Source organism: Nycticebus coucang, chromosome 1 (genome assembly GCF_027406575.1).
Source record: "Nycticebus coucang isolate mNycCou1 chromosome 1, mNycCou1.pri, whole genome shotgun sequence".
NCBI classification, from domain to species: domain Eukaryota; kingdom Metazoa; phylum Chordata; class Mammalia; order Primates; family Lorisidae; genus Nycticebus; species Nycticebus coucang.
In genome coordinates, this window is record NC_069780.1 from 159,586,432 (window position 1) to 159,612,217 (window position 25,786).

Here is a 25,786-nt window from a genome sequence, read left to right on the forward strand (position 1 = left end):
GTCCTTGTATTATGTACAATGATAATTCTTTTTTTTTTTTTTGTAAATTCATTACATGTTAATGTGAAGATACAAACAATCAGGTCTAAAAATTTGACTTTGTTAGGGCGGTGCCTGTGGCTCAAAGGAGTAGGACGCCAGCCCCATGTGCTGGAGGTGGCGGGTTCAAACCCAGCCTGGGCCAAAAACTGCAAAAAAAAAAAATGTGATTTTCTTAGGTAGAGTACCTCTTGTGGTTATGGGCCACACACAAAAGGTATGCCAAACACCCACCCCATGCCCATTCAGTGAGAGTACCTCAACCCCCTACCTCTCCCCTCCCCTCAACTTTTTCTCCTATGTGGGCATGTCTCAGATCATCTACTGGCTTCATATTAGTATTGAGTACACTGGATAATTGCTTTTCCACTCTTATGATATTTTAAGAAGAATGTGTTTCAACTGCATCCAGGATATTACAAAAGGTGTGAAGTCACCTTTTTTTTTGTTTATTTGTTTTTGCAGTTTTTTGGCCAGGGCCAGGTTTGAACCTGCCACTTCTGGTATATGGGGCTGGCGCCCTACTCCTTTGAGCCACAGGTGCCCTGAAGTCACCATCTTTTTTTACAGCTGAATAGTATTCCATGGTATGCACATTCCACAATTTGTTATGCCATTCCTGAGTTGATGGGCATTTAGGTAGTTTCCATGTCTTGGTGATTGTAAATTGAGCTGCAATAAGCAATCTCATGCAAATGTCCTTATGATAAATTTTTTTTCTTCTGGGTAGATGCCTAGTAGCAGGATTGCAGGGTCCAATGGGAGATCTGATTTGAGATCTTTGAGGATTTTCCACACTTCTTTCCAAAGAAGCCATGTGAGTTTGCAGTCCCACCAACAGTGTAAGAGTGTTCCCCTCTCTTCACGTCCACAGCAGCATCTGCAGCTTTGGGACTTTGTATGCTAATCTTACAATGATGATTCTAATCTTTATAAGAACCCTGTTCCAAGCTACTATTATATAATGATATCCAACACTAAAGAAGCAGACACAGGACATAGACCTGAAGTACCTGTAAGCTTTGGTGCCCAAATATATCCCATGGAACAAAACCACAGCTATAATTTACAAGCACAGAATTTTCCATCAATCAGTACACCTCTAAAAGGCTCTGGATAGAAAGTGATTTTTGAGGCACAGTGCCCCATTAAACTTGAGCCTAGTGACAAACATTCTAAAGACAAAGCCTTGGACTTCTGTTTTATCCCTCTAGGGAAAACTCATCTCCCTACTGACACAGCACAAAAGGGTTATTTAGTCTCATGTTCTCTCATTTGTCTGGAGGGTTTCAGACATGACCTTCCAGTTCTAACCCACTGATGCTACTGCCTCCACAGAGCAGGAAACTGTAATCACAAGGTCCGAGGAGAATTAACCAGGCACAGAATCCTATATATTAGTGAAAAGTGGTAGGAGAAAGGAAAAATAAAGACAAGGCAGGCTGATAATGACTCACTGAAAATCAGTTCCAGAAAGGAACTGGTTTAGATAAAAGTTCACTAGCTGAATCTCTTTCTTTACCTTATTGTAGATATTTCCAAGCTCTGCTTTTCCTATATTAAGTCAAAAATGAAGAATAGAAAAAAAGGGGGAATGGCTTATTTCAGTTTCTAAAGGGTTAATTTCCAAGATTTTTTTTTTTATTATTAAATCATACCTGTGTACAATAATGCAATCATGAGGTACAATGTGCTGGTTTCATACGAAGACTACAATCCAATCTCAGTACAAGAATATGGGAAAGGGGGCAATTTCCAAGAGTTTTTACTGCTCCCCTATATCATCTCACGTTGCTGCTACACAGTTTTCATCCTCCCAAATGCAACAAAAAGGAGAAAACGTTTATTAAGTCTTCATATTCTACCTTTACATGGAGGAAATTTGAGCATCCTTCACCCCTACTCTGAGTTCTCACCTCCTTTTCACTTATCTCCTTTGTGGGGTAAAGAACTAACCACCATCATTCTAAGTGTCACCTGTATCCCCTAAACTCACTTCCCATCCTCAATTCTTCTCAAAGTCCATAACAGCCACTTCTCCTCCCCACCATCCTATTGCTGCCATGTCCTCCCCCCAGACCTCACAGGCCAGCAGGGTGACCTTGACTCTCTCCATTCCAATGTCTTCACGTCTTTGTTTTTCACCATGACGCAGCCCAAGTATCCAGCTCTCTGAAGGTCTGGATTAGACTGTAGGCAAAATACAAAATGTGTAGGAGCAACCTCAACCCCACATCCTTTAGGCAATTTTTCCACTAGTATTATTCTTCACAAATATGCTTTTGGCAAGAACTGGAAAGCAGAGTTCAAAGTAGTCATCACTGGCAAAATAAGAACTGCAAATATTTTACACAGGATATGATCTGACAATCAACATGACAGAGATGTAATATCTTCCTGCTACTTAGGGTTCTAGCTGTTAAAATTCTCCATAATCATGAACTGAGTTTTCTCTACCTACCTGATATGATTCCCCACCATTCTCCCAAATAAATTACCTGTTCTGCTCCATTTTTCTTCCCACTATCGAAATCATTATATGTAAAAGCTTTAAATATTGATTGTTCTAATTACTATTCCCATCATATAGATCACTGTGTTACCAGCATTGAAAGATTTTCCATTCAAAGTTACAATACGCACCACACTAAATGTCTCTAATCACTTAAATAGTAACAAAACAGTCCTCAGCCCAATATGCAACACCTAAGACATAAAAGGTAACCAATAGGAATCTTGAGTACTTAGGGATTCAAAATTCAAACGTGACCATTTCAGCTACTTTACTAAATCAATACTTCAAAAGTTTTACTTAGAAGAGCTTTTTTTTCTCCTTGTTAATTAACCTAATTTTTTTTCCTTTGTTGCAACTACTGGAGTGAAGGGTTCTGGGAAGTTTGGGGGGAGCTGTTTTGTTTTTTTAACCAATATTATTTCTTGGCAAAGGCTCCCCAAACTGGCAAGAGCTATAAATTAGACATTTAAACTATTCTCCCTAGCTATACAAAGAGCTGTCCAACTTTCCAACATTAAAATGCTTTAATTCACAAAGCATATGCCCTAGGGGACTAGGAAATTTGTCTCTAAGTTAGAAGAAGATATGGTTTATAAGTTATTAAATATACATAAGAAAGCTCTGGGATCAAATAAATTGAAGTCACCCTAAAGCTAACTGATACATAATATATTCTATATTTGTACTGGATGAGAGAACACAGCAAAATCTAAAAGTTAGAGTCGTGACTGGGTGGATCAGAAAGACCTAGGGCAACTTTCCAGATATTCCCTGACTCAGTAAAGGGCTAAAAGCCTAATGCAGGAGGAGATTAGTTCTATTAGTCTTGTCTAATCTCTAGAAAAAAGAGCTTATAGAATGATAAAGAGATTATATATACCAGAAAACTGTCCAGATATACAGAGATATAATCATATAGATAATGTGTAAAAACATATTTACTTATATATGTATTTTGCTTAGATGAGTGATTTAAACACAACTCCCAAATTCCAAACAAGAGAAAATAAAAGATGACTAACAAGGTCTAAGAGAAAGCAACCTTAGCATTTCATTCCCTAAGGGTAATTTATTTTTTGTAACAGACTATAGGGTATAATATATTACAAATATATACGTTGTTGAATAGCAAAAAGACAGTGAACACCACAAAAGTAAGTCACATGTCCCATATGTATGACTTATAGAAAAGGAGGAAAATTTTTAAAAGAACGCATGAGAATCATTTCATTGTTTTTAGACTTTGCCATAATTAAAAATGCAAGACCACCAAACTTTAAGTTCATTCAGGAAATTATGTATCAAAAAAACCTTAGTAAAATAAAATGAAGCCACACGGAGCATAAATTTTGAATTTTCCATTCAATTAATAGTTGATGATAAACAATATTATCAAGCTAAATCAAAAAATGGAAGAAAAATTACTATAAATGACAAAATTAAATTAATAAACCCAAGTATGATTAATTTCAGTTTAAACTGAATGTAGGAACTATTTTTTTAAAAGAATCCAAGTTGCTCCTTTCCAGGTGTGCCTGCAACTACTTTGAGAGAAGGAAAAGAACGTGAATGAAGAACTGTTTACTTTTTTCTAACTTCCACGTAACATTTGCTCCTGAGATTACTAGTGATCTATTAACAAACTGCACCTACCACTTAAAAATTTAAAAGCAATCTTTCATGTTTTAAACCACACCACACACACCCCACATACACAAACACACAGAGATCTTAATCTCAGGCATAGCCAAAAAGAAACTGATTATAAAACCACCAGATACTGGCTGTGCATTGTAAACTCGGGTTTACTGAGTTTGTAAAAAGTAAAAAATTTGTACCAGATATTTTTTCTGGTTTAGAGATAGTTTTTTATGAGTTAATAATTGTTTTGAGAAACTCAGTTCCAAATTAATTATATAGGGAGACAGATATTCTAAGTATTCATCACACATTCACCTATATTTAGAGCTTCTGACACCTTAGTGAAGTTAAGAAGAAAATATAGACTTCTACAAAGGACATGATCTTTACTGGTACTTAGGTGAACAAAGAGGTAGCTATAAAAAGCCACCATTTCTCTCAAATGTCATCAATTACAGAAGACTTCAAAACACACTGATTTGAAGAAAACCATCGATTCTTATAAACAGTAAAGAGATTAATTTCATCTGTTTCATAGTAGCAGGTCTTCCCTTGACGTTTATAACATGCAGAAATATTTCATTTTAGCCTTCTGTCACCAGAGATAATTGCTACATCACTTGCAAACATGATGAATTTATTTTATTGGTCAAATAGATGAATTCCACTCAAGTGCACTTAATACAGTACTGTTATAAATTGATTGAAATTAAAGATTCTGATTAGTAATGCGGTTTTCAAAATACAATACTAATTTCTCTGATTAGTAATGGGGTTTTCAAAAATACAATACTAATTTCAAGTTTCATGTTTCAGTGGTATTCTAGTGAAACATACAAAGCAAATGATTTGTTTCCAGCATCTCTGAAAGATTTTCTAATCCTTTAATGTATTAAAATAGTAGTGAGAAAATATCCCTTAAAATCTAGAATCTGTAAAATTTGAAAAATTAAAACTGATTTGATATGGTCAATTCAGACTATGGTTAAATTGCAAAGGGACAGATGAGGAGTTCATAAAAGTTTCAAATTAGTCACATTTGTTGTAAAAAAAAAAAAAAAAACATAAATGCAGGTGCCTGCAATGTTTATATTGTGTCAGATTTTTCAGACCCATGTATAATATTAAGTCCGGAATTCCTAAACATTTAATTGCTTAAAAACATTTCTGGTTATTGAGGAGCCACAGAAAGTTCAACAGCATTACATCTAAAAGGAGGCTGTTCTTTCTCCTTTTATAGAATACTTTTGATTCGTCACAAAAAGTATGCACAGAAAGACGTTTAGAATTTTCAATCCTTTTTTAAAATTGAGGGGTCGCTGCTTGGAAAAATCTTCCACAGTATCTCTTTGATTACTTCAGTCTCCTTTTTCTTCCAAGGGTTTTGCTACAGATGCGTATCGCCCATGTACACTGATGTTTTATTTGCCTGTTCCCACAACTGAAAAGAGGTGTCTTTAACCCACAATGACTTAATCTTTACTGTTTACTTCTGATAAGATTCCCTAACTTTGGCCTGCAGCGCATCACACGTCTTCTTGGCATCGCCTAGAAGCATGGCTGTGTTAGGTTTGTAGAAGATTGGATTGTCCACTGCAGCATAGCCAACACCCAAAGACCTCTTCATAACAATGACCTAAGAGACAAAGACAAAGAGTAAATGAGAGAGTGTATTTAACAGACTTGCCTGAGTCCTGTCAGGCACATAAACACTGCCCTTCCCCACCTTTGAACCTGATGTGTACCACTGCTAATTCTTCAGTATGGAGACTTAGAAACCACACAGACAGTATTTTAAGTGTATGCTTATGCTGCATTCATTTTATTTTTTTAAATGTGCACATATTCTTATATCCATTGTAGTCACATTAACAATAGTTTTACCTCTTGAGTAGTAAGATTACAATGATTTTCTTCTAAGTGCTCTTCTCTCTAAAGACTAGGTATAATATTTTCTAGTCAGAAAAATAAACACATTTCTATGCATGTGCTAAAGAAGACAAACTAAATACATAAGACTTCACTACAAATCGTAATATAAATAGGGCTGAGTGAGGAAACGGTATACATTTTTTTCTATCAGAGTAACATATATCAGAAAGTGCCAGGACAAAAGCCCTAAGAGCAATCCAGTTTCTCACAAGGACAGAGCTGAGAGCTAACATTACAAAGTAAAATGAAAGGTATATGCCAGTCTGTAATATTGACATGTTATAGACATTTATAATATGCATTATGATGCACTACTGTCCTGCTGAATATCAAGTGGAGTTCTTTATGAAATGAAAAGCCTTTCTATAGCCTTCTAAGACATGTAAGCTATCTAAATGTGGAAGCAGTACAAATTTATTCTTGTTTCATATTCCATTGGTACAGTAATACACTCTGCAAACTCTCAAATATTGCCTACTGATGCAATTTTCCATGTATATGCATGAACAAGTGTATTTCATATCTACTTACTCAAACACCAGGTACACCAAGTTTTAAACTCTCATGTTTATAATAGAGAGAAACAAAATTAAAAGGAAAATGTACATTATCTTACTATGATTCTTAAAATGCACTCAAGACAGGTAAAGAGATGTGCCCTCTGCTGAGACAGAGGAAAATATACAGGCCTTTCAGTTCTCTAACATCTAGAAATTAGCTTTTTCAGAAGTCACATGCATGAACAAAGCTTACTTCCTTATGCCACATTATTCTTTCAATTTCTTAATCACCTTTCTGCTAGACCCTCCATAACAGCATACAAATTCCCTTTCAAAAAAATTAAATGAAAAAAATACGCTCATCTTAGCATATGAAGGCGATGATACTGACTCACTGTCCCAGAGGGAAGCCATCTGCTTCCCTGGACACGATCTGAAATTCAGCCAGACTCATTCCAAAAGCTCGCGGCTCTTTTTTCAGCTGTGGTTACAGATTTTGTTAATCCACTCACATAATCTCATCTGGTTCTCCTCCTGATGAGGGCATTCACTCAGGTTCTTTGGTGGCCAGAGAACAGACAGAAGCTGGATATAGTAAACTGAGCCTTGAACATACACTTACCTCTGCGCCTCCCAAAAGGCATCTTGATTTCTTATTGAATGACCAGAAAAGAGTTTCATGTGTGTATTTTAAGTGACCTTTGATCATTAAAATGAAATACAAGTCTGAAACTTTACCTGCTTTGATTTCCAGACCTCAAGGACTGGCATGCCTGCAATAATAGAGTTGGGATCTTCTTGAGCTGCTGAATTAACTGTGTCATTAGCTCCAATTACAAGGACCAAATCAGTGTCTACATAATAAATAAAAAGAGAAATGTAAAATTTAAAGGGTCATTTTCATTTGTTTTCAGGCAAATTATAGTGACCTGACTTTATAATAACAACAACAGAAGTTAATATTTATAGAATACTCATTTGTGTCAGACAGTGTACAAAGAGTTTTATCAAAAATGTTAAACAACTCAGCCAGTGTCTCACAGCTAAAATGCAACAGAATCTGACCATCTTGACTAAAGCCTACATTTTTATGCTGGCTTCCTTTCAATGGATATACCCAATCTGACTTTATAATTCTTCTATTATCTCAAAATGATCTTGCTAGTCACATGATAAGATTTGCATCCCATTTTCAACTTTCCAAAGTGACTACTAAAGATGCCTTCTGATGTCTACAGACAGTGGACTAAAAGTCTGTGCTGTATTAAAGCTATGTCCGTAATTTCTGGCACTGGCTGGTGTTGCACATAATTTAACAAAAGTGAAATGTGAAAAGGGACATAAAATTAAAATGGCCCAAGTTGTCTCTTTAAGAACCATGATATAAAGTACCTTAAAATGCTGCCAAAAATGCCATGTTAATCTAGACATACACACAATTTCATTATTTTTTCCTCATAAACAGTGTTTTTTAAGTTTATAATGGACAGTTGCCAGAGGGAACTGGTTTAATTTTAATAAACATGATCTTGGACCAAATGTCATTACCATTCAACATCTACCCAATGACAGCTATGAAGTACAGCACCTTATCTAGCAAAGTCCTAGTACTTTAAAAAAAAAAAGAAAGAAAGAAAATTACTTCCATGATCAGACACCAGTACAACTGGAAACCAGTATATCTCAGACATTAGCAAGAATCAGACACTAAACTATCAACAGAAGCATTCTTGTGTAATTAGTGAGAAGCCTGGGGTTGAGAACCTAGTTCAAGGTCACAAGCTACTGAGAGTCAGGATCTGGATTCAAAAGCCAGGTCTGCCCAGATCTCTGCACCACAACCTGGGATCTTCACCATCCTTCCGTTCTTTACAGAGCAGCAAAATGTACCCACCCAGCTTACAAATCTTTTGCACCTTATTCAGTACTATTTTTCATTTAATTTCAACTGCATACCTACTCTGTGCTTCATCTGCCTAGTCAGTCTTCACCAATTCCACAATTTACACCCTTGGTCTGGCATTGTTTTATTCGTTCTTAGAATATTTAAACTTCACCATCACCGCCATCACCTACCTGGGAAGTCATGGTTGATCTCATCCATTTCCAACACGATATCGTATGGCACCCCAGCCTCAGCCAGAAGCACATTAAGCTGACCAGGCATTCGGCCTGCAACTGGGTGAATTCCAAACCTAGGCATGAAACAAACAGCTGGCCTTACTTGATGGCCCAAAATGTACAGAGACCCCAATGTCACCTCCAAATACGCACACTTTGTTCTTGGCACCTCTGCTTTCTCATGGTACTATTTGATGTCTACAAGCAGAAACAGAATTAGGCCAGATATATGGGTCAATCTACAAATACTGAAATTGAAGGTTCAGCATCTTAGTATGTACAAAGTAGAACTTTCCTCAGAAAAACAAAAGTGTAACTTTCGAACCTGACTCTTCCATATGTGCTTTAAGTGCAATGAACTTGCAATATTAATAAATAATATCACCTTACATTTAAAAAGCACCGAGTTCTCGCATGACACTTTCTGATAAATCTTGACTCTTTAAAAGCATATTAAGTTATATGGGAATTAAATGTTTCCTGTGGAAAAAAAATCAACATAGCCTATCAAAAGCTGGCCCCACAGCTAACTTTAATAACTCTGTTCAAAGTTAGAGAAATAAAATATTGTTTCATATATGATGTTAAATATACATATACAATCTTTCAGAAAGCAATATGAAGCAGTATTCCACCTGACAGACAGAATAAATGTGTTATTAACACATAGGAGTGTTTAAAACACACAATGGGTAATACACGATCAGAACTCCACACTTAAGGCAAAGGGTATTTCAGCCAGACATGTGAGCGCTTTAACATTTTTTTTAATCTAACTCTTGCCCGCTGTCTTTATCTCTGTCTCCTCAGTCCTGGGCATGGTGCCTAGCACACAAAAAGAGCTCCATAAAAAGTAAATGAATGAATTGATCCAATGAAGAAATGTATTTTATGCCTTCTCTCCATAAGAATCCATCTAATCTCAGCTTAAATACCTTCAGTGACCAGAAACTTACTCCCTTCCAAGGTCTACTCCATAACCAGACTGTGTGTGTGTGTATATGTGTATGCATGTGTGTGCGTATGTGTGTGTTTACATTCCTATACATTCACTGATCTACACATTATTCCTATATATATGTGTGCATATATATATATGTGTGTGTGTGTGTGTATATATATATATATATATACATATTCATTCATATGCAGTAAATCTTCACCTAACATCATCTATAGGTTCTTGGAAACTGCAATTTTAAGCAAAACAAATTTTGCCATGGGCTAATTGATATAAGCCAGAGTCAAGTTCCTGGCTTGACTGGGTTAGGGTTAGGGTTAGAGTTAACATCACCAAACGTCTAATATCAAGCACTGAAATAAATGTGAGCTCTACATACATTAAAGAACAACAAAAACAAGGAAGGTAACTTATCCCTTTACCTTCAGTGTCACAGGTAGTACAGCATAATCTAGTGGCTCAGGACACAAGGCAGGAACCCACCCTGGACAGGACACCATTCAACATAGGGCACACCCCCACACACCCCCACACTGCTCAGATGGGGACCGTGTAGACATGCCAATTAACCTCATGTACATAGTAGCTCTGGGATGTGGGAAGAAGCCAGAGTGCTTGGAGAAAACCCACATGGAAGTGGGGAGACCATGCAAACGCCACACAGTGACCCTAGCTGGAAGCAACGTTTTTTTCTTGTCAACGTTATAGTAAAATAATGTTCACCAACGGCAGGACTTCTGACCTACTGCCATCCTACTAGCCTGTTCTATACTGCCAGGGTTCCAGCTTAACTCTTAGTCCCTCAAAGTAAATATACTTCATTGGAATGATTTAGTGGAAAAAAAAAAAAAAACAGCAAGAGAATCATATTCCAAACATCTTTCTTTTTTTTTTTAAGAGACAGAGTCTCACTTTGTTGCCCTCGGTAGAGTGCCATGGCGTCACAGCTCACAGCAACCTCCAGTTCTTTGGCTCTGCACAGCTCACAGCAACCTCCAGCTCTCCAGCTCAAGGTGATTCTCTTGCCTCAGCCTCCTGAGTAGATGGGGCTACAGGCGCCCGCCACAATGCCAGGCTATTTTTTGTTGCAACTTGGCTAGGGCCGGGTTCAAACCCACCTCCCTTGGTATATGGGAACAGCACCCTACTCACTGAGCCACAAGCGTAGCCCCAAACATCTTTCATTGATAAAACCTAAGGCTGGATTAGCATTATGGCTGCCACCTTGCTGGCTCACACAAAACTTGTAAAATGCCCCATTACTTTTTTACAAGAACTAACACCACGCCACACTTTCCCCACTCTTAACACAGGTCCTGTTGGGAAAATACTAAACAGCAGAGAAACTGATCCTTTCCTAAAAAGACCACCTGTGAAGAGCTGTAAGATGGCCATTTATAACTGATTTTCTATACTTTTAAACTCATATACAGTTATAAGAGGGATTTTGCCTAACAAATCCAATAAGTATAACAAAATTCTTTGTGTCCTCAATGAATACCAACAATTTTTTAAAAACTGATAATAAGGTGCTGAATTGGGAGACTTGCAATTGTGAGGAAAAAAGACATCAAATAATAGGTATTACCTTTTATCAAACTCCCATTTATAAAATTTTCTATCTGGAATCACTGAATATTCCTAAATAACCAATTTATTTAAAAAAAAAAAAAAACTCTAGAGCGATAAGGAAATGAAACCATTATCTCTAGGTAGTGGCAAAACAGACAATTGTTTTTGTTTCTTCTTTTTTTTTAATTTTTTCCAAATTGATAAGGATTTATAGTCTTTATAATGGAAAAAAATTAACCTTTCATTTAAAAGAAATTTATGCTTTCACATTATGATACAGTTTATAAAGTGTTTGTCAGACATTATTCATTCTTTTCCTAATAATCTAACAAGATCTGTCTATAATTATAATTTAATGCTGCCAATTCAAACTCAGTAGCTAATTAAGTAAACTGGGCTTCAGACCTATGTTGCTGTATCTACAAGAAAGAAGAGAGAATGTATATTCACGAGATTGCTGGTGTATGCTCTGGAGTGGTGGCTAATGTTGACTCTTTAAGATAAAGCAGTTATCACTACTTTTTTTTTAGTAAAAATTAAAGCTGAAATTCAAACTCAGGTCTTTCTGCCTCAAGAGTTTGAACTCTTTTTAAATTAAAAAAATTCTGGAGATGATACAATCTCTAAGGAAGTGTATTCAGAGAAATCTTATTCTTACTATACAATATAGTCAATATTGCAATTTAAGAGATACTTTGGTAGTGAACAGGTAGGGTTAGTTAGTTGTGTAATCTTAGGCAAGCTATTCTTTCTGTCTCAGTTTTCCCAAAGAGTGGTAACTACTTATTACTATTAATATAAGCCTACATCATGCCAAGGGCTAGAGAAAACTGTAGAAAAGACTTGAGGAGTCTCTCTCTCTCTGCTGGAATGGATTAAGGAAGGTAATAGGAAGAGTGTTCCATTTCAAGAATTATTTATAATGATCTTTGAGAATAACTGAGAACCCCAGAAACTTTCAACAATGCTGCAAGCTGAAAAATCAAAAACATGTTAAATATTTGCATAGATGAATCAACATAGAGAAAAAAATGCCTTAGTGTGCATACTGTCTATAACAGAGCAAAACATTTACAAGCACCTCTTAAGTTCTGGGGAAGTACATTGTGAAAAATCACTAGGAATGATCGGACAGTGTTTCTACACACAATACTTCTGACATCAAACATGTGGGGTATTTTCATACCAACAACCAGTTCCCCAACTCCCCAGACATCAGACATCAACTCAATATAATCCAATTCAATTCTAACACCAACAACTCAGAGTTGAGTGGCAGATTCCACAGATTTAAAGGCTCAGTCTCTCAAAAATGCCCCCTCTTCGGATACCAGTCACAAATACCAGGCTGCCACCTGTCCTTCTGACCAATCAGATCCCCCGCTTAGGTTTGATAATTTGGTAGAACAGCTCACAGAACTCAGAGAAACACTTTACTTGTTATTATAAAAAATAACATTTTAATATGTTATTATGATTCAGGGGGAAGAACGTACAGACCATCCATTCACCTCCTTCCCCAGCACCTCAATGTGCTCACCAACCTGTAGACTCTCTGAACCCTGTAATTTAGGGGTTTTCATGGAGGTTTCATTATGTAGGCATGATTGATCACATCATTGGCATTGGTGACTGAACTCAACCTCCAGCCTGTCTCTGCTCCCTTGCAGGCTCAGGAGTAGGACTTAAAATCCAACTCTCTCATCACATAGCCAGTTCCTCTGACAACCAGCCCCAGCCCTGAAGCTATCTAGGGTCCCAACAAGAGTCACTTTATTAGGACTAATGACATATGGTTGACAGCGCCTTGTTATAAATAACAAAAGATGATCCTGGCACCCTATCAGAAAATTCCAAGGTTTTAGAGGCTGTGTGTTGGGAACGGAGGATAAAGACCAGATATATATTTCTTATTATCACAGACGGTAAATAGAAATGAACTGTACAGAATGAATTATTAATAATCTAAGAGTCTTTCTAAAAGAATCCATCAATCCTTCCTTCAATGAGTTATTTAGAATTTTATTTAAGTGAAAATAGCGTACTCCAGACTCTGGTCACCCAACCTCACGGCCTTTATGCAAGTTTTAAATTCAACTACGGATTCTCTTATCGTTTTTGGCCACATAACAGTTTAACCCTCAAGTAAAAATTTGAAAAGAAACTTTAAAGACAGAAGATTGTTATATTTTGACCAGACATTGCTATCCTAATGTCATCATCTATATCAAACCAAAGTTTTCAATCACTTGTGAGGGAAATGAGGGAAAATACAGATAATTTATGTCCATACTCCTCCTGTAGAAGTGTGAACAGTCAGCCCTACGACAGCTATTTTCAAACTGCTGCAGAGAAAGCATTTCTAAAATGTTATTCAATTCTTTGGTTGAGATATTTACTTTTAAAATGTAATATTTCTATGGTGTCAATAAGATAAAACATTTGAAAACAATTTTCTCTAGGCACCAAAGTGCATGTTCTTTAAGTGGGCAGTATTTTCCTAACCCTCAAATCTGAACATATATAGCTTTTTAATGTGTACTTTTAAGCATGAATATAAAAAAAATAGACTTGGAAAGAAAATGCATTATACAGAAATAACCAAAATATACTTCCTAACCCTACTGATCGCCATGAATTTAGGAAACAACAAGACATTATGAATCGAACTTTCAAAGGTGCTTTACTTTATGAATAAGCATCCAGTCTTCAGTTCTGGACTTTGAACCTTTTCTTCCACAATAGAAATAGCTAAATAATTCCTTAGGTTCGTGGATAATAAAAGAAGCCATAAAATAGATAAAAGACACAGAAAAGGTAAAACTCACGTAAGTGTAATAACAATGCAAATTTTTTTTGAAAAAGGCTGAATTTGTGTAATCCTTACATACAATGAGAAAGAAGGAAGTGTACCAGGCAAAATGCCCATAGGAGAGGGACGTGAACATGTGGCTTTACAGGCACACACAACACCAAAGTATATAGAGATGAGGAAGTCATTTCAACACCAAAATAAATAAGGATCTTAATAGTTTATAACCCACTGGACGACATGGGAAACCGTGAGTCAATACTGCTAACAAATTCATACATCAATAAGTGAAGAAATAAAAAGAAAGCAAAAAGGAAACCCTCTCCCTCACAGTGGTAGACCATAGGCTGACGAATGTGGTGGGGGTTAATAACCATTTTGCAAACATAGTAAAGATTGGTCCTATAAAAGACACCGGCACATGTTCAATCTAGTGGGGAAAGTCTGATGAGAATCAGAATATTTGCATGGTCTTAAAGAAAGCTCAAATCTGTTTGTCCCTGTTCCCTTACTTTTACCTCAACAGAGAAAGAAGAAAAAATTTAAAGACTTGCTGCTTTCTCTGATAGCCTGATAGCCACTTCCTTGAAAAATGCAAACAGTATTTGTTAGAAACAGTAACTACCTGTACTGCTCAGTGGGCATTTACATGGACGGAGCCCGTATTTCTGTTTTTTCCCCAGATAATAATTCTTTGTAAATATCTAACAAAATAGATTACCAAGTTTAACAATCCAAATCTCAGCCAAGAAGAATGTAAATTGAAACTGTAGTTTATTATGTATTTTAACGCACTGTTTGGAATACATGAATACCTAACTCAGTGTTCCTCTGAACACTGTATGGGAAAACCAAAGGCACAAAGAATGTGCCCCAAGAAAGTGAGATCCCACAATTAAGTTTTCTGGTCCTGTCATGTGATTATTTTTTTTAATAATGATAGAATAAATTTGTTTCCAAAAGATTATACATTGAAATCAAAAATTTTAGTTTAGGAAGGTCATTTCACTTTAACAGAGGTGCTTAGTAAAATATCCAAAATATCTCACATTGCATTGTTAATTAGCTGATTTTCTTTCAGAGGTAATGCCAAGTTCTATTTCAACCGTATCAATTTCAAATCAACATTACAAATTAACTCAGTGCTTTTTTATTTTGCCCCAAGAGTATCAAAAGGTACTCTTACTTCCATGACTGACTAGATTTGCTGATAAAAGCAAATAACTAGATTTAGTTCAGCAAACTGCAGATTAAAAGGATCAGAGAGTACTTAGATAAGGTTCGAGAGAAACAGAAAATACCCAACAACACAGAAAACAACATCCTCTACGCAAAAAAAAGTATCTGGATCAGATGGCTAGAAAAAAGACAAAATTATGATTTTTTTAAGTAAACCAAATAAAACAGGAAGTTGACCAAATATTCTCATTTCTATAGAACGGAAGAAAGCAAGATCTTCAAATGCAAAAGAAATGACTGCAATTAGTGGGTTTGTTTTTTTAAAAAAAGACTTTGTGTTAACAATTTGAACAAAAAAGCTTATGTCTAGAGAAAGTTTCAGGCTTCTTTTTTGTGAGTCAGGGAAAGAGAAGCTCCTTCATCTGAGCTGATATACTAATCACCAACCAGTTCAGCCTAAGGTGACTTCAAGGGCATCTTACACACAACTACAAAGGATGGTGAGCAGTGTGGGCAGGATCAGAACAGCTGCACCCTGAGACAGTCCTTCACCCTGGGATGTGGCTGAGGGATCCCAACCAATAGTCTGAACCTCTACTAACAAACAGAAGCAGCTTAGATGGAACCCAGGACTTCCAGACTATACGCTGTTTCTCTACTCAACCCCACCGGGCTAATCACCTCTCAAATTACTCATGTGTGCTCTTTAGAGATGTTAATAGTAAACTTGGACACCTAATTTCCCAGTCCTTCTGATCACCAATAAGTATTTCCTGCCCAGGCCCATTTCTCATCCCAAGACTTGATTGGTGAGATGTAAAGAAGAATAAAAGTCACTGTGCCATATGATATTTAAGGTCTGTATTAGTTTCGCATTGCTGCTGTACCACAGATACAGTACCTTAAAACAACATAAATTTTTTTATCTTCCAGTTTGGAAGATTAAAGGTCCAAAATCCATTTCCCTAGGCTAAAAAAAAAAAAAAAAAAAAAAACAATCAAGGTCTAGAGGTTCTAGGGGAAACCCATTCCTTGCTTTTTCCAGCTTCTGGAGTCTGACCCCATTTCTTGGCTTGTGGCCACCTCACACCAACCTCTGCTTCCACTGTCACTCTGACCCTCCATCTCTTTCCTATAATGACCCCAGTGACTGCATGAAGTGCATTTAAATAATCCAAAATAATCTCCCCACCTCAAAATCTCCCTTACCTTAATCAAATCTACAAAGTCCCTATTGCCACGTAAAGTAACATATTCACAAGTTTAGGGGATTAGGATGTGGACATCTTTAAAGGGCCACATTCATTCCACCACAAAGCTTTTTTCCTAGTCTTAAAAGTCCATGAACTAGGGGCTTGGGTTTCAGCTGAATAACCAATATATACTTTGTGATTTACTTTTGAATTTCAATTTTGCACCTCCATGATTCCTGTATTTTGTTTAACTTTATTTATTTTTAATACTGCCTTCACCATCTTTAAATTAATCCATCTGACTACCATCTTTATACTTTTAACTGAGGTATCTTGGACCAAGTTAGAAAATAAGGACCTCTAAATGTGTCAGTTCTTATTTTAAAGTCTTGATTAGCTGTAGACTGCATAAAAACAATGTTTCTATTGAGCTAGTTGTGAAGGATAAATACTTATCAACATAACCCCATCATGTCATGCTGAATATCCCAAAGGACAGATCATTTTATATCTGCTTACATAATAATTTATTACACTAAACTTTAAGACTCAAAGGTCAGCAAAAAACACATGCAAGAGAATGCCAATGTTTTGAGAAAAATAATAAAATACATTCAAATTTCTGGTAATATATATGTGTACACTGATGAGCCAATGTGAATTCACAAGCAATTCTGGCCCATGTAACTGGATAATCTCCAAAGCATATGTTAAAATTAATTATATCAGACACTGGTTGGCCATGACCAACAATTTCTAAGAACTAATAGCCAAAGCTCATCAATTTCCATTATTACGTGAAAAATATCCAGAATTTCAACATGCAAAGCCTATCAGCCTTTTAGTTCTTCTCTTTGAACAATGAAAATTATCTTTTAGCATGCACATGCTTTAAAAATAGAGCTAGCTGTCCCTGACATTGATAAGAGTCTACAGAAAGAAAACTACTAAAATGAGATCAGGGAAAGATCTTCCACACTCTTAAAACTCTTATATCTCCTCCTTACCATGCTGCACCCAACTGGGAGCTCCTAGCAGAGAAACCATGTTTAATGCACCATTTTCCACAATACCTGACTCTAGAGTAGGGACTCAACTAAAGGGACAGAAGGAGGAAAGGGGTTTTAAATGACAGAGTGTGCCTCATAAGGTACCCTGACTCACAAACATCTATGTTTCTTTTTAGAGAAAGAACTTAGAAAAGTAGTATAGGGTCACAGTAAGAGTTCTAAACTGCCATGCTAGAGTTCAAAACATTTGGACAATTTACTGCTGTGTGCCTTGGTTTTCTCATGCATAAATGGGATTATTAATAGAATCTCTTCAGAGGATTATTGTGAGATTTAAATGAGATCGTTCATGTTAAAAGCTTTTCACACAAAGTACTGTACACCAGCACCTGACAGACATAAGCCTTCAATACACGTACACAGCCATTATTCTAGTCAAATGTATTTTTGTAATGTAAGTGTTCATCTGAATTTTTGAAGTAAATGTCCAATTTTTAATGATCACTTAATACAAAGAAGCACACATTTTCACATTCAAACAGAATGTTGATTTAATGTCAATGCTTTCTTTTGGGTTGCTTTTCTAATTTTTACCTTGAAATCCCAGAAAATATCAATACAGTCTAATAAAAGCCAAAAATTCTTTGTGTTTGCAATTAAATCAAAAGCCAACAAAAATCATGTAGTAAAGGCAGAATGAGCCAACAAATATGCTTCTAACAAAGGTTTGATAACCAGAATCCACAGTTTTGAACTCAAACTTATTAATAAGAAAGGAACAAGCAATCCCTTTTCATTGAGGGCAAGGGACTTGAACAGAAGCTTCTCTGAAGACAGGCGCATGGCCTACAGACACATGAAAAAATGCTCATCATCTTTAATCATCAGAGAAATTAAAATCAAAACCACTTTGAGATATCATGTAACTCCAGTAAGAGTGGCTCACATAACAAAACCCTACAACTACAGATGTTGGTGTGGATGTGGAGAAAAGGGAACACTTCTGCACTGCTGGTGGGAAGGCAAGCTAATGTACACCCCTTTTGGAAAGAAGTATGGCAAATACTCAGGGATCTAAAAGTAGAACTGCCATTTGATCCTGCAATTCCTCTACTAGGTGTATATCCAAAAGACCAAAAATCACTTTATAACAAAGATATGTGCACCAGATTGTTCATTGCAGCTCAATTCATAATAGTCAAGTCATGGAAGAAGCCCAAGTGCCCATAAACCCATGAATGGATTGTGGTATATGTAAACCATGGAATATTATCCAGCCTTAAAAAAGATGGAGACTTTACCTCTTTTACGTTTACATAGATGGAGCTAGAACATATCCTAGTTAGTAAAGTATCTCAAGAATGAAAGAAAAAATATCCAATGTACGCAGTACTATTATGAAACAAATTTACAATCACTCACACTTTCATATGAAGAATAGATCACAACTATGGCCCAGAATGATGAAGGGAAGACGGGGAGATTGGGGGGAGGTTAGATGGAGGGAGGGTGAATGGTGGGATCACACCTATGATGCATAATGCAAGGGTACATGTTGGATCTATTAGTATAGAGTATAAATGTCTTAACACAATAATTAAGTAAATGAGATGAGGTATATATTAACCAGTGTGCTGTAAGCATTCCTAATTCTATATGAAATCAGCACATTGTACCCCATAAATGCATTAATGTATACATGATCTATGTGTTTGATTTAATATAAAAAAAAGAAAAAGAAAAGAAGAAAAAATAAAATAAAATAATTATGAACCTTAGACTCAATGGGAACTTGCTCATAACTGATACTAAAATACAGAGGGTGCAAAATGTACACACACATTTTGAGAAAGAAAAAGAAACTGTACTAAAATTGTTATACTCCAGTCACATTTGACTTCTGTAATTACAAAAGGTACTCAAACATGATTTGTATTCATCTTTTGTTATCAGTATATTGAATATCACCACTTTAATACAGTTTTTTCCTTTCTTAAAATGTGTATACATCTTTTGGCACCTTCTGTATACATTTACTTTGATAGAATCAAATTTCAAAAGGTCATTTTTAACTATTCAACAGATATTACTAGGCAAAGAGTATTGTCTCCTTGGTTGACAGACATAGCAAATGTCATCATCAAGTTAGGATAATCTCCTCAGTATCTTGAAGAAAACAAATGCAACACTTTTTGCTTTTCTACCCTCTCTAGTATGAAAGCAGTAAAGTCTTTCATAGAATATTATATAATCTTAAAAACCCAGGCTTTAGTCACCATTTCAGAATAGGCCCACGCACAACTCAAAAAAGAGTGGAATATGTACAAAAATGAAAAAAACCTAATCTTCAGAATCATTTAAATTAACCAAGAGAGAAGTTATAAAAACAAAAAAGGAGGGTTACAAGACCTATTCATGAACACTTAGTAGAGTGGGTAAAATTGGAGAAGAGAACAATTTAAAAAGTATCATTTTTTACTATGAAGCCATCGTGGTCAAGACAGCATGGTACTGGCACAAAAAAGAGACATAGACATTTGGAATCAAATAGAAAACCAGGAAATGAAACTAACAACTTACAACCACCTAATATGTGATAAACCAAACAAGAACATACCTTGGGGGAAAGACTCCCTATTCAATAAATGGTGTTGGGAGAACTGGATATCCACATATAAAAGACTGAAACTGGACCCACCCCTTTCTCCACTCACAAAAATTGATTCAAAATGGATAAAGGACTTAAATGTAAGGCATGAAACAATAAAAATCCTCAAAGAGGGCGGCACCTGTGGCTCAGTCGGTAAGGTGCTGGCCCCATATACCGAGGGTGGCAGGTTCAAACCCAGCCCCGGCCGAACTGCAACAAAAAAAATAGCCGGGTGTTGTGGCGGGCACCTGTAGTCCCAGCTACTTGGGAGGCTGAGGCAAGAGAATCGCTTAAGCCCAGGAGTTGGAGGTTGCTGTGAGCTATGTGATGCCATGGCACTCTACCTAGGGCCATAATGTGAAACTCTGTCTCTACAAAAAAAAAAAAAAATCCTCAAAGAAAGCATAGGAAAACCCCTGAGAGATACTGGCCTGGGGAAAGATTTCATGAAGAAGACTGCCTTGGCAATTGAAACAACAAAAATAAATAAATGGGACTTGATGAAACTAAAAAGCTTCTGTACAGCTAAGGAGACAACAACCAAAGCAAACAGACAACCTACACACTGGGAAAGGATATTTGCATATTTTGAATCAGACAAAAGCTTGATAACTAGGATCTATAGTAAACTCAAATTAATCCTACATGAAAAAAGCCAACAATCCCATATATCAATGGGCAAGAGACATGAATAGAACCTTCTCTAAAAAAGACAGACGAATGGCTAACATATGAAAAAATGCTCATCATCCCTATTTATTAGAGAAATGCAAATCAAAACCACCCTGAAGTACCATCTAACCTCAGTGAGAAAGGCCCACATCACAAAATCTCAAAACTGCATATGCTGGTGTGGATATGGAGAGAAGGGAAGACTTTTACACTGCTGGTGGGACTGCAAACTAGTACAACCTTTCTGGAAGGAAGTATGGAGAAACCTCAAAGCACTCAAGCTAGACCTCCCATTTGATCCTACAATCCCATTACTGGGCATCTACCCAAAAGGAAAAAAATCCTTTTATCCTAAGGACACTTGCACTAGACTGTTTATTGCAGCTCAATTTACATTCGCCAAAATGTGGAAACAGCCTAAATGCCCAGCAACCCAGGAATGGATTAACAAGCTGTGGTATATGTACACCATGGAATACTATTCAGCTATTAAAGAAATGGAGACTTTACATCCTTTGTATTAACCTGGATGGAAGTGAAAGACATTATTCTTAGTAAAGCATCACAAGAATGGAGAAGCATGAATCCTATACACTCAATTTTGATATGAGGACAATTAATGACAATTAAGGACACGTATGGGTGGAGAAAGGGGACAGCAGAGAAAGAAAGAAGGGGGGCAAAGGACGAGGAGAGAGAGGGAAGGGGGGCGGGTGGACCTTGGTGTGTGCCTCACCTCTGGGGGGCAAGACACAATTGTAGAGGGACTTTACCTAACAAATGCAATCAGTGTAACCTGGTATCTGGTACCCTCAATGAATCCCCAACAATAAAAAAAAAAGTATCATTTTTTAAAAGCCCCTTTTATAATATATGATGACATAAACTCCATTCTTACAGTTTTTCACAGCCTCATATTAGATTTACAATACCACACCACTTTAAAGGGGATATAACAACATAAATTTCCATGATCACAGGCCACAGAGACAGTATGTCCTCACCAGGGTACAGCAGTTGTTCTTGGGCATGTCGGGGTATTAAAGAATATAAAACATTCACCAGATGGATCCCACCACAACTGTTCATATAAACTACATTTTTTGTTTTTGCATTATGGAAGTATCCATACCTAGTTTCAGCAATAACCTTTTAAAAATGGTTTATTGAATTGAGCACCCCAATTCAACAATCAGACAAAGAAACTGCAGGGCCAATCGGGCCCCTTTCTAAAGTAGTTAGTGTTTTCCCCATTTTGTAGCTTCTTGCTCTTACAAACAGCGACAAGGATCTCTAAAAATTTTTTTAAATACAAGCTCCTTACTACCTTTAACTATTTGCTTATATTGCTTTTGAGAATCACTATGCAAAATTTATTTCCACAAATCAAGATATTAGCTCTCTTTAAGAGTTAATTTTCCTTCTTTTCCTGTGTGTTACATTTTAAAATCAAACTGCATACAGGATAATGTACATCGACATTTGGGAATTCTGCCTTCCTAACACCACCATCCCACAAGTTTCCTAAATATATTATTCCAACCTCCTAGAAAGTTGACTAACTAGGAAAAACATAAAGAAAAAATAAAAAGAGGGCTCATTTATTAAAAGTCCACCTATTCCTCCTGTTTTTAAACCATAAATATTGATAAATCAATAAAACCTTATTAGTTAAATAGACTTTAAAAGATCCTCCAATCCAAATGCTTCTTAAGGCAGGAATCCTTTATTAGAAATTATACCAAATATGTTAGCAAAGTGTTCTGTCACAAAACAGGCTGGAGATTCCTCTGTAGCTGCAAGAAAAGAGTCCCTGGTATGTGCCGCACCTCAAGGATCTTTGCAATTCCGTATTTTTGCGTGGGAATACTCCATCTGAGGAGGGTCCACAGAGGCAATAAAAGGACTTGTTACTATATTCAATATTTTCTACATTTAATCATGTATTTCACTTGTAGAAAATATGACAGACTGACTGAGAGGCAGTTTTCTTTGGCAAATCGCATACTGATCACAACTTTCAGTTGACACTTATGGGTCACTTACTAAAAGCACAAGGAAAAGATTTTGTTTTTCAAAGAAATAATTTTAGCATATCAGTGTGGAATAAAACCTTCCAAAATAAGAAGGTAGCAAGTGAACGTGTTCATGTTACCTAAATTATCCTTGGTGGTGAAAAGGCTGAAACCAAAAAAAAAAAAAGGCTGAAACCAGCTGGGCGGGGGCTCATCTTTCCTTCTGAAAAGAAACACAGTAATATGCAAACAAAAATTTTTCTAACAAGGCAGTTGTTGTCCACAAAAACTAATGAATGAGATAGGCTGTGGAACCATCCTCTCTGGTGAGGCTTTTTAGGCAAAAGGATAGACACCCAGCTTTTTAATATTGTGAAAGTCCTTCTCAGAAGCAGTGGTTCTGACAAAATCACTCGTATAATTCCAAATGACCAAAAAATGTTCATTTAATTTCCTAGAACTCTCCAATGGCCAGAATTAGAGAACACTTTCTATCTTTCTTTCTCTTTTTTCTTTTTCTTTCTTTTTTTTTTTTTTTTAAGGCAAATAAAGCCGAACTGCTACCCTGATTCTGAAATCTGCTATTCATCCATGGCGTTTCCTTCCTCTGAAAAAAATTAAGAGTCAACAAAAACATCTCAGGGGTACAATTTTTCTAATACAGATTAATAGATTCTGTCCTATGAATGTGGATAAAACATGTCTGAGAGATGACAGTCATATTTTTCATCCGTACATGTGGCCTGTGACACTGAGGCCACCCAAAGAGATGAGACACCATCAAAGGAGGATCAAGCCAGACAATCTGATGCAAACATCCATAAAACCACATCCCAATATTACCTTTTCCACTCTGAGGAAATTAATTATATAGATCATGCCAAATCTGGCTTTTCTATCACCAAACCAAACCCCCCTACCAAGCCCAAAACAGAAATTGGATGACTACTGAAAACGTTTTGATTTCAAAATAAAACACAAGACTATGAAGAAAGGTATCAGAGAAAAAACTAAAATTCAATTTGTGATGCATATTCTAGAATATTATTTTCTGTATAATGTAAAGATTTAGTTAAAATTATATATAGTTTCATCTTTCTGTCTAAATAACTTTAAATGTTGTTAAACGGCTCTTGGAATGCCACGGCTAATGAGCCCTATGAAATGAAAATTATTTATAAGCAAGATAGAACATTATCTCTGCTTTATAACAAAAAGCCTACCATAGAATCAATCTAAGAATTTGAGCATGAAATGAGAAGAGGGCTTATTTATTTATATGCTGTGTTCACATGAACTTCATTATAAAAACTAAGCTCAAAGAGTTTACTATGACTAATACTAGAAGCTAAATATCACCCTGATGGTTGGAGACCCTGCTTTTCATCAATAGGGAGAATTTCTTTGTCAGCCTCTTGAATGCCTGTGACCAGAGTTTCTAAGGAATGAGTCCTTGAATGGTACGGCTGGAAGAGGCTCTAAAAGGCACCTGATGTGGCGGCTTTCACACAGTCCTCTCTTCCTTCCACTGTATCAATACACTGTGGACAAAATAAAGCCAAACAATCTGGGATGAAGGTGGTCACTTCCCGGAGTGTAAGAAACACCTTTTATCTGGGGATTTCCGGCAAACCCATACAGCAGATTGAACATAGATGTGAGTGAATGCACACATTTTCTTTGGTTGTCCTCTCTTCCACCAAAGTCTCACTCATTTGACCAAGTACACAAGCAAATCCCATCACACTCGCCCTCCTGCACTCCATGTTTTTGAAGAGGGCAGGCTCAATGCAAAGTGCAAAGAAACACACCATATTTTTTGAGAATTCCACAGAGATCAGGAATTTCAATCTGTTGTATTCTTTGATAGATGCCCGGGACCTGGAATAGTGCCTGTCTCAAATTACTACATAATTACTTGCTCAGTGAATACCCACTGATACGAATAGTTGTGTCTTTAATAATAGCTGACATAAAACTACTAAATGATGTCTATTTCTTTATTCAGATACCAGATCTTTTACCTGGCCTAATTTCTGTTCTCTTCGGAAGCATGTGGCTATTACTTAACCAATTTGCATGCCTTGGCTCTTCCTCCCTTCCAAACACAACAAAAAAATCCAAAAGGCCTGAACGGTAGTTTATCTGAATCACATTTAATTCACAAAAAATAGGAAAATCCAGTTAGATGGACAAAATATTTCATCTTCAAGTACCATCAATGAATCAGTATCTTAGTAAAATAACATATTTAAACCTATAGCCATGTTACACAAGACTGTAAAACACTATTAAGTTTTTTATCATAGGCAGCTAGATGTGTTCAGACAGAAGAGTAAAAAAAGGCATTTATGTTTAAAAACCTGCAAAAACACTTCATGTCATGAGTAGTTTTAAAAGTTTATAAGGTTCCCTGGGAAGCTGACTGCTCCCCTGCATTCCTACCCCACTCCTCCTCCTCATGTCTTAGCTACTATCACATTAACTGGAACTGATTCATTGGTTTATTTGTTTAATTCTCTGTTTTCTTCACAACAAACTTTTGAGAAAGAGAACTTGGCTTATGCATCCTTGAGGCCTCAGGAGCTAGAAATAAATTTCTATTATTATAACAAACTATCAATAGAAAAACATCGTTGAACATTAACATGAAAGCAATACATAACATCAGTTGATGAAAGAGGTTGAAAGGTGTTTCATAAATTCAAAAGACCTCTGTGATAATCCAAGCAATAATGCTTTATAAAGAAAATCAAGCAGTGATTCATTATAAAAAAAAATTACACCCCCTTCTAAGAATTACTCAAGAACATTATCTCTACTTTATAACAAAAAGCCTACCATAGAATCAATCCAAAAACTGGGACATAAAAAGACTATTTGTATTTCTCTCTTTTAGTCATAAAATGCTTTTTGGGATCAAGCTGAAGTTAGATAAGCTGTGTGGGCATTCTGGGCAACTGGGAAGCAACGA

The 25,786-nt window shown here is 36.3% G+C and overlaps 1 protein-coding gene across 7 annotated transcripts in view; it reads right to left on the reverse strand.

The window, feature by feature from the left end:
* Positions 1–4,561: 4,561 nt before the first annotated feature.
* NNT (nicotinamide nucleotide transhydrogenase) overlaps positions 4,562–25,786 on the reverse strand; it is a 116,518-nt gene continuing 95,293 nt past the window's right edge. For all 7 annotated transcript variants that reach the window (XM_053591076.1, XM_053591089.1, XM_053591058.1 and 4 more), the window contains 3 exons: positions 8,704–8,822; positions 7,366–7,481; positions 4,562–5,831 (listed from right to left, as the gene is read on the reverse strand). In XM_053591076.1, the coding sequence (XP_053447051.1) occupies positions 5,682–5,831; positions 7,366–7,481; positions 8,704–8,822 (385 nt within the window). In that variant the 3' untranslated portion in view covers positions 4,562–5,681. The remainder of the gene's footprint in view (positions 5,832–7,365; positions 7,482–8,703; positions 8,823–25,786) is intronic.